The 9,207-nt window shown below is 54.5% G+C and overlaps 1 protein-coding gene across 1 annotated transcript in view; it reads left to right on the forward strand.

The window, feature by feature from the left end:
- Scube3 (signal peptide, CUB domain and EGF like domain containing 3) overlaps positions 1–9,207 on the forward strand; it is a 33,226-nt gene that overhangs the window by 5,582 nt on the left and 18,437 nt on the right. The window contains exons 2-4 of the mRNA XM_029532929.1: positions 4,989–5,111; positions 6,096–6,221; positions 8,593–8,727. Of these exons, the coding sequence (XP_029388789.1) occupies positions 4,989–5,111; positions 6,096–6,221; positions 8,593–8,727 (384 nt within the window). The remainder of the gene's footprint in view (positions 1–4,988; positions 5,112–6,095; positions 6,222–8,592; positions 8,728–9,207) is intronic.

Consider the following 9,207-nt stretch of genomic DNA (forward strand, 5'->3'; position numbering starts at 1 on the left):
GGCGAGATCTCTCTTCTTCTCTCTCTCTCTCTCTCTCTCTCTCTCTCTCTCTCTCTCTCTCTCTCTCTCTCTCGGGTGGTCTTGGATTCTGTCTTTACACTTGCTGTTGGTTCTTTCCCAGGATAACCTCAGTAGGTGCTCCCTCATCCATTTAATAAACCATGCCTGCTGCTCCCCAAGAGGGTAACAAAGGAACCCACGCTCCTCCCATCCACCACCATCTGCAGTCTCTTCTAGCCCTGGATTCATCAGGGCCCAGGGTGCGGTCTTTGTGCTCTCTTGAATCTGTGTGTACGTGCAGACACACTGCCGCAGCACCCACGTGGAGGTCAGAGGACAGCCTCGTGAGTCAGCTCTCACCTTCCACCTTGTTTGGGACAGTGTCTGTCTCGGTTTACCGCTCCGCTCCGTACGCTAGGCAAGCTGGCTTGCAGTTTGGGGACTCTCCTGACTCTACCTCCCGTTTTGCTGGAGGAGCACTCAGACATGAATTCTGGGAATCCCAGCTGGGGGCCTTCAGGGTCACAATAGGTGCTTTACCCAGTGAGCTCTCTACTCCTCAGAATAAACTCCCTAGGACACACCTGTCCCCAGAATGCCAACCGGTCAAAGGAGAGTAAAGAGTCAGGCCTCTTCTCTGGGGTACCACACAGGTAGCAGTCTCGGCTGCCACTGTTTAACAGATGCCCTCAGAGCTCCTTCATTATACGGTTACTCTGTCCCACTCACTGGGGACAGAGTCCCCAGCACAGTGCTTGCCTTTGCCCTTGTGCAGGTCCCTAGTGGCCGTTTGCTAAGTGCTCAAGTGTGCACAGCTCTGCCGGCAGTTATTGTGGGTTCAAAGGTCCAGAAGCTGTGGCCTCGAGGAGTTCATGGCACCGAGTGAACGTGAGTGAAGCAAGCATCCAAGAGGTTGCTGAGGAGGATGAGTGACAGCAGCAAGCTCCCATTGGGCATTCCCTGTGTCCACACCTGCCCCAGGACTGGTGTAGTGGCACTCAAGTCTAGAACCTCATCTCTTATGCGTTGTGCACGTTGCTGCCTCCAGAGTATCTCTCAGTTCAGGCAAGTAGCTTATTTACATGAGTTGGAAAAGACAGAGATCGACAGGCTTGCCCTGGAGGTCCCGACTTCCTGGGTTTAGACATACATGTATCTTCAAAGGTCCCCAGATTCCAGTGCACAGCCTGAGCGGAGGACCACCTCACACCCAAAGGTGTCGCTTGGCTTGCAGCTGGTAAACAGCTTCTAAGAGGATGGATACGTTGAGGGTGCCTGTGTACGCCACAGAGGTCCCTCTGAGGACTTATTCTGGGCTGGCAGGTGTGCTGAGAAGGAGCTTTGAAGACCTGGCAGAGGTGGAAATGCTGGGTACGATTTGATTTGGGGCCCTGTCTCCCTTCTGTGTGCCTCAGGCCAGAAAACTTCAGCCACGGCCACGGGAGAGGTGGAACTGTGTTACATGAGAGTGTTAGTTAAGTGGCTCAGTGGGAACCACAAAGGGGGGCACGCTGAGCCCCCCTTAGGCTGGGAGCTTACTGGGGACAGGGCAGACAATTCTGAGCCAGTCTTGGAAAACAGAAGTGGGTGGGCTTGCAACATAAATGGGAAGAAGGTGGGATGCAGGGGACTGGTTAACTAGTGCTGAGGGAGTAGCTGGTACCAAGGGAGTAGCTGGTGCTGGCAGAATAGCTGATGCTGAGGGAGTAGCTGGTGCCGAGGGAGTAGCTGGTGCCGAGGGAGTAGGAGCAGGGTGAGACACCTCCCAGAGCTCCCAAAGCAGAAAACATTGGAAGCAGGGAGATGGCTGAGGCTAGGAAGAGCTTGAGGCAGCCAACAGGCTGTGGTTGGCCTCACCGCTGCTCTGGTCCTGGGGGCCACTTGAGGGGAGACAAAGGGAAGAGCCTGATGCATCAGGAGCCAAACCCCAGCACATGGAAACAGGCGCCACTGAGATGGTTGCGGGAGAGGGACTTCTGGAGGAGTCTCTATAATTCTGGGCCAGACCCAGAAGCGTTCCTTATTCAGAATCCCCAGAGCTAGCTCTTCTGTTCTGTGAAGTCTGGGCCCTTGGGACAGTCCCTATTGCACAGAGCCCACCATGAATATTTGGCCTGAGGCCAGTGGGACTGAAGAGCTGTCTTGGAGATGAAAAGGGTCACATGTGGCTCATGGCGACCAGAAGGGACCCGGCTTCCCCCCCCCCCCCCCCAGTGCTCAGCCCTCAGCCTCATCCTCTCAAGCTCCTACCCATGAACTTTCTCAGGCTGTTCACACAGATTAACAAGTGAATGGCCTCTTCTGGGGAGGCGCCACCATCCCACACGGTATGGGGGGAAATCGAAGGGTGGAAAATGAGGAGCCAGGTGTGGCGGCATGGCAAGCACCTACCATATCCAACACTAGGCAGGCTGGAGCAGGGGGTCATGAGCTCGAGGTCAGCCTGTGCTACAGTAAAACTTTCTTCAAAAAACAAAACAACTTCCCCAGAGAAATGGTGGAGCTGGATCATAACCTGGGGCTGTCTTCACGGGTGACATTATTGAGACGGGACATTTCTTGCTTCTGATTCCATTCTATCAGTTGGTCAAACATTCTCCAACAGCCTCGCGCCATCCACAAGATCTCTCTTACCTGGCTTAGGAACTCGACTACTGGGCCTCTCTCCTCTCCATCTTCTCTCTTCCTCGGTGACCGCTTGGCAGGCACATGACTGCTGAGCTTGGCTGAGGTGGGCAGCAAGTGTAGACGACCTCCCAACACTCAGACCTGTATCTACAAATGGCAGAGCTGCCAGTGTGTGGCGCACTTGGCCGCTTCCTTGCCAGGCCTTAAGGAGCCAGATTCACTGAATTGCGTGATGAGATCTGAGAATCTGCATTGTAACAAACCCCACTTCGCTGCTCAGGCGGCAGAGCAGCCTTACTCCTAGCTTCTGCCTTTACTGGCAGACTCCAAGCCATACACTCCAAGCCATACACTCCAAGCCATACACTCACAGCCATAGACTCCCAGCCATAGACTCCCAGCCATAGACTCCCAGCCATACACTCCCAGCCATACACTCCCAGCCATACACTCTGAGCCATAGACTCCGAGCCATAGACTCCAAGCCATACACTCCTAGCCATACACTCCCAGCCATAGACTCCCAGCCATAGACTCCCAGCCATAGACTCCCAGCCATAGACTCCAAGCCATACACTCCCAGCCATACACTCCCAGCCATAGACTCCCAGCCATAGACTCCCAGCCATAGACTCCCAGCCATACACTCCCAGCCATACACTCCGAGCCATACACTCTGAGCCATACACTCCAAGCCATACACGCCAAGCCATACACTCCAAGCCATACACTCTAAGCCATACACTCTGCTTTTCCAGTTTTTAGGGAGACATGGGCTCTCCCTCCTCAGACTGTGACAGAGGTTCTGAAGCCCAGCCACTCACTAGAATCGGATGTGTTGAGTCCAGTCTTTGGGGCCTTGGGCATGTTTAGGAGAGTCGGCTCTGCTGTGCAGCCTGAGTGGAGGCTCATCCCTGATGCTTCGTGGCACCTGCTAGTTTCAGTTTTCTGTCACTTATTCTGGTTGGGTCGTTCTGAATGCAATGACCGCCACACAGGACCTTGTCTTCGTCACTTCTTTATGGGTGGTACCATGATGTTATCCCCAGCTGCTTACGATCTTTTTTTTTTCTTTCTTTCTTTCTTTTTTTTGAGACAGGTTTCTTAGTATAGCCCTGGATAGTCCTCTGTAGTCCAGGCTGGCCTCCAAGTCAGAGATCCTCCTGCCTCTGCCTCCCAAGTGATACTCCACCACACCTAGACCACTGGAGGTCCTTAACCAGCCCCCTACCCCCACCTCCACCCCCTGCTCTGGAGGAGTCTCTTCCTTTAGTCTCTTCCGCTCTGTCTGTCACACTTACTAGAGGGAACAATGAGTGTTAGTCCAGAAGTATCCAGAACTCTAGGGCATAGAGGAGGAGAGGGGCAGGGTCTCTGTTGTCAGATGGCTCAGAGAGCTGTGCCTGCCCGGCCAACACCTGCCAGTTTCCGGTCCTTTCATTGATAGCTCAGGGCCAAGAGAGGCTCTGCCCCTCTACGCTCCTTGGTGCCGTGGAGAAGTCAGGAGCTGACTTCATCTTTTTCTGGGTTTTTGAGACAGGGTCTCACTAATCCGGAACCCCTGGTCCTTCTGCCTTGGTCTCGGGGTTCATGTGAATTCCTGAAGCGTTCAGAGGAAGGCCAGGGGAACTCAGGTGTGCACGGGCATATGGGGACTTCGCCTTTGGGAAACACACCTTCACAACTCACTTGACACCAGTTCCGTACCTATGTGTTCTTGTGTGCACCGTTGTAACCGCGTGCTGGGATCACAGCTGTGCAGTGCTGTGCCGGGCACGACTGGTGTGTTCTACAGTGGACCACGAGGCAGAAGAGGATCTCAGACAGCCCCCACCTCCCATTCTTCCTTAATTATTAGAGAGCAGCTGGGCAGGGTGGGGCATGTCTGTAATCCCAGCCTTTGGGAGATGGAGGCAGGGGGAGCAGGCATTGAGGACCGCCCTCAGCTGTGGAATGAGTTCTAGGCCAACTTGGACTATATGTGTCCTGATCTAGAAAAACATTATCAGTAATCACTATACCATCTCCAGTGACTCTGTGCCTATCTCTTTCCCTTCAAGTTCACTGCTAAGAAAGATAAACTAGTCCTCACTGGGCTCTGTCTGACACATCACATGTGCTAATCAAACTGAAGAGGCGAGTTTCAGAGAGTGGTGGCGCTGTCACCGTGGTGGTTTGAGTATTTCTGAGGCAGTAATGGTTTGTTTGAATTCTTGAAGTGTTCAGAGGAAGGCGAGGGGACCTCAGGTGTGCACCCTCAGGTGTGCACAGGCATACAGGGACACTGCCCCTGGGGAACACACTGCCCCTTCAAAACCCACCCAAGACACACCCGTTCTGTCCTCCTCTGCCCCTGACAGATGTAGATGAGTGTGTTGAAGGCACGGACAATTGCCACATCGATGCCATCTGCCAGAACACCCCACGGTCGTACAAGTGCATCTGCAAGTCTGGCTACACGGGGGACGGGAAGCACTGCAAAGGTGAGACTGGGGGCCAGGCGTGGTGGCGCACGCCTTTAATCCCTGCACTCGGGAGGCAGAGGCAGGCGGATTTCTGAGTTCGAGGACAGCCTGGTCTACAGAGTGAGTTCCAGGACAGCCAGGGCTACACAAAGAAGCCCTGTCTCGAAAAACCAAAAAAAAAAAAAAAAAAAAAAGGTGAGACTGGGAGGGAGGGGGTCCCAGGAGGAGCCTGGAGGAACCGAAGGGCCTGCACCATGGCTTCCAGGAGCCCACAGCCTCTACAGGCCAAGGAGGATGGCCGCATCTTCCCAGAGAGCACACAGGGTTGGGGTGGGCACCAAAGCATCGCACAGCCGCGCTGTGCTGGTGGGAACACTTCCTAGCCTTCATAGTTGTCTGGGGCTGGCACACCTCAGTTACAAAGCTAAGGCCCGAAGATCCCCGAGACAGGAGCCTGTACTAGCACCTGTCATATCATGCGCAAAGGATGGGACCAGTGAACCCCAGTGGGAATTCACCCACAAACAAGCACATCTCTTGCTATAAAAACACTGCAGAGTAGCCTGGAAATAGCATTCTCAGGAACAAAGTATACATTACTTTCTGTTGACATAATACACTGAGAACTACAGTAGCCTCCTGGGACCCGGGGAGTGGGGGCGTTGGTTCAAGGATGACACTCCTTCCCAGTAATACCACAACTAAAGAACGTTCGAGCACTTTATATGAATGATGTAATAATAATAAAAAAATACATGAAACTAAAAATGGCATAGCTAAGCCAGGCATGGTGGCACATGCCTTTAATCCCAGTACTTGGGAAGCAGAGGCAGGCAGATTTCTGAGTTCGAGGGCAGCCTGGTCTACAGAGTGAGTTCCAGGACAGCCAGGACTACACAGAGAAACCCTGTCTTGAAAAAAAAAATAATAAAAAAATAAATAAAGGCATAGTTGTTTGCCTGTGACCGTCAACATCTTCCAGTGTGCTCTCTCTCTGCACAGACGTGGATGAGTGTGAACGGGAGGACAATGCAGGCTGTGTGCATGACTGTGTCAACATCCCTGGGAATTACCGGTGTACCTGCTATGATGGATTCCACCTGGCACACGACGGACACAACTGTCTGGGTGAGCAAGCGAGCCAGGGGTGGCAGTCCAGGGACTGGTTGGGGAAGGAGCTGCTCTCAGCGTGTCTTGGCCAAGCAGGAAGAAAGTGGCCAAAAAGAGTTCCAGGCTTTTAAGAGCAAGGAGTGGGGTGGGCACTGCTAGAAGCGTGCATGTATGATTGCATGTACATATGTATGTGTGTGTGTGTGTGTGTGTGTGTGTGTGTGTGCAGGCACGAGCGCACACGGGGTTGGGGTGGGTTGACGTTAGGACCCTTCTTCTAAAGTCCTAAAGTGTGTGAGCTCCTCAGGAGCACGCGTGTAGAAAGCGCTGTGCAGCTTTAGCACAGAGTAGGTGCTAAGGCAGGAGCACTGTTGCTAATGCAGTAGGATGCTCTCCTGGATGCCTCTGCCCTTTGCCTCGAGCCTCCCTTCCTGTCTTAAGTCTCATCCTCTCCAGTTCAGAGTCTTGGTCTGGCCCAGGATCACCTGTCCCCAGAACTCTGTCTGGGGTAGAATGCCTGGGCCGCTGACCTCAGCTTTATCCTGTCATCTTAGAGTTACTCAGACCATGTCAGAGTTTCCTCTACGTAGGAACTCTGAAGCTTCTAACAGGATTCGAGATTTGAGATGGGGTCCCCTCTCAAAAATCTGGTCGATGAGTCAGCAAAGGGAAGAATGGCGATGGGTGGAACATGGGACCTCAGATGCTCTGTGACCTGGGAACCCCCTTACTGCATAGCTGTCATGTGGTCATCTTCCACCCAGGTCCCTGGCAGGCCCTTCCCCCCCACCCTCCCCCACCCCTCAGCTACTATGAAAGAGCCATCTCTCCCTGGTCACCAAAGGACTATTTAGGGACAAGATCTGAAGCACTCTGTACAGGGCAGGGTTGCCCGTGGGACCGTGAATACCATCTCTAGTTCTCTGGTCTCCATTGGGCCCTAACCCCAATTGTCACCAAGAACCAACCATAGAGACAAGAGAAAGGACAGGTACCGGGGGCGTCCGAGCTACAAGGGTCTGGTGAAGGGACCAACCATAGAGACAAGAGAAAGGACAGGCACCGGGGGCGTCCGAGCTACAAGGGTCTGGTGAAGGGACCAACCATAGAGACAAGAGAAAGAACAGGCACCGGGGGCGTCCGAGCTACAAGGGCCTGGTGAAGGGACCAACCATAGAGACANGAGACAAGAGAAAGAACAGGCACCGGGGGCGTCCGAGCTACAAGGGCCTGGTGAAGGGACCAACCATAGAGACAAGAGAAAGAACAGGCACCGGGAGGGTCCGAGCTACAAGGGCCTGGTGAAGGGACCAACCATAGAGACAAGAGAAAGAACAGGCACCGGGAGGGTCCGAGCTACAAGGGTCTGGTGAAGGGACCAACCATAGAGACAAGAGAAAGGACAGGCACCGGGAGCGTCCGAGCTACAAGGGTCTGGTGAAGGGGAGTGCTCACAGCCTTAACCATCCCTCTAGCCTTTGAGAAAACTCCAAGAACACGCGTGGGTCTCAGTTTCCCCAGGGAGAAGTAGAGGGTGGGAGGGATGCGGCCAGGGTGAAGATGGAGTCCAGATGTACAAGTGATGAGTTTGGCTGTAGTGGCGGTGACTCCGGGGCTCGCTATTGTTCCCCTCTACCATCCAGGGTGTGGCCTGGCCACCTTCCCCACCCTTCCATGCCGCATTACCAGGCTTTGTTTTGCTAAACCAAAAATAGGAGAAAAGCTAGGGAGTGTGTGGCAGTGAGCCCAGGCCTGGGGGAAGGGCCAGTCCACAGAAACGGTCCTTGCCCCACGAGGACCTGTGGCTCAGAGGCCACTCCCTCCATCGTTGGCACCTCGGCCTTTCCAGGTTCCCCGATTCCTGGCTGCTCATCAGAGCTAGCCTCCACGTGGCCCCAGTGCGCCGTGGCCGCTCAGTGGGACTAGACCCATCCTTGTCTTCACCGCGGTTCCTCTCGCTCTGGCCCAGGGTTTCGGTGTATGGGCATTTGCATGCATGTGTGTCTGTGCACCACATGCCTGCGGGGCCAGACGATGACACCGGGTTCCTTGGAACTGGAGTGTCAGGCAGTTAGCAACCATGTGGGCCCTGGGAATAGAACACAGGTCCGAGGTCTCAGCCTCAGCCTCCACAGCGTGGGAGGGAGAGGAGGCCGGGCCTCACCTCAGCGGCAGGTTTGAGTGTTACCCGCCCTACCTGAGCGCTGGACAAAGGTCCTCTTCACACCAGGGAAGCTTTAGCTGACAAGGACTGAGGAGTGCTTGCTAAGGGCGGGCCTGTGGGGTGTGTGTGTGTGTGTACGCGTGCGCGTGCGTGCTCATGGGCATTCTTCAGTCTGCCTTCAGTCCATGCTGCTGCTACAGTCCCACCAAGCCCCTGTCTTCACAGATGTGGATGAGTGTGCAGAGGGCAACGGTGGCTGCCAGCAGAGCTGCGTCAACATGATGGGCAGCTACGAGTGCCATTGCAGAGACGGCTTCTTCCTCAGTGACAACCAGCACACCTGTATCCAGCGGCCGGAAGGTCAGCCCACGGCTGGCCATCGAGGCCCCCAGGCTTCCCTTCCCAGCTGCCCCTCGGCACTCCCCGTCCCACACTTCAGACTCCTCTCTATCGTGCTTAGACACTGCATTCGAGACTAATCTAGGGAATGGAACCAGGGCCTGCCCAGAGTAGAAAAGCTACTTTGGAGGTATTCTCCGGTCCAGCGGTACGGTGCTGCAAGTTCCTGCTTGCAAGCATTTGTCTATAAGCTGCTCCTTCCCTGGGACAGCCCCACTGTGTCCCTTTCCATAGCCTGGATCCATGGCTCATTCCCTCACTGGATCATGATGGTCTGAGAGCAGCAGGGAAGTCCAATTCGCCTGTGTCCCTGTCACCTAGCATGCTGCCCTGCCTGTTGTAGCAGCTTAATAAAACTTGTGGCCTAAGCCAGGCGTGGTGGCGCACGCCTTTAATCCCAGCACTCGGGAGGCAGAGGCAGGCGGATTTCTGAGTTCGAGG

The sequence above is a fragment of the Mus pahari genome, chromosome 21 (assembly GCF_900095145.1).
Source record: "Mus pahari chromosome 21, PAHARI_EIJ_v1.1, whole genome shotgun sequence".
In the NCBI taxonomy this organism is placed as follows: Eukaryota; Metazoa; Chordata; class Mammalia; order Rodentia; family Muridae; genus Mus; species Mus pahari.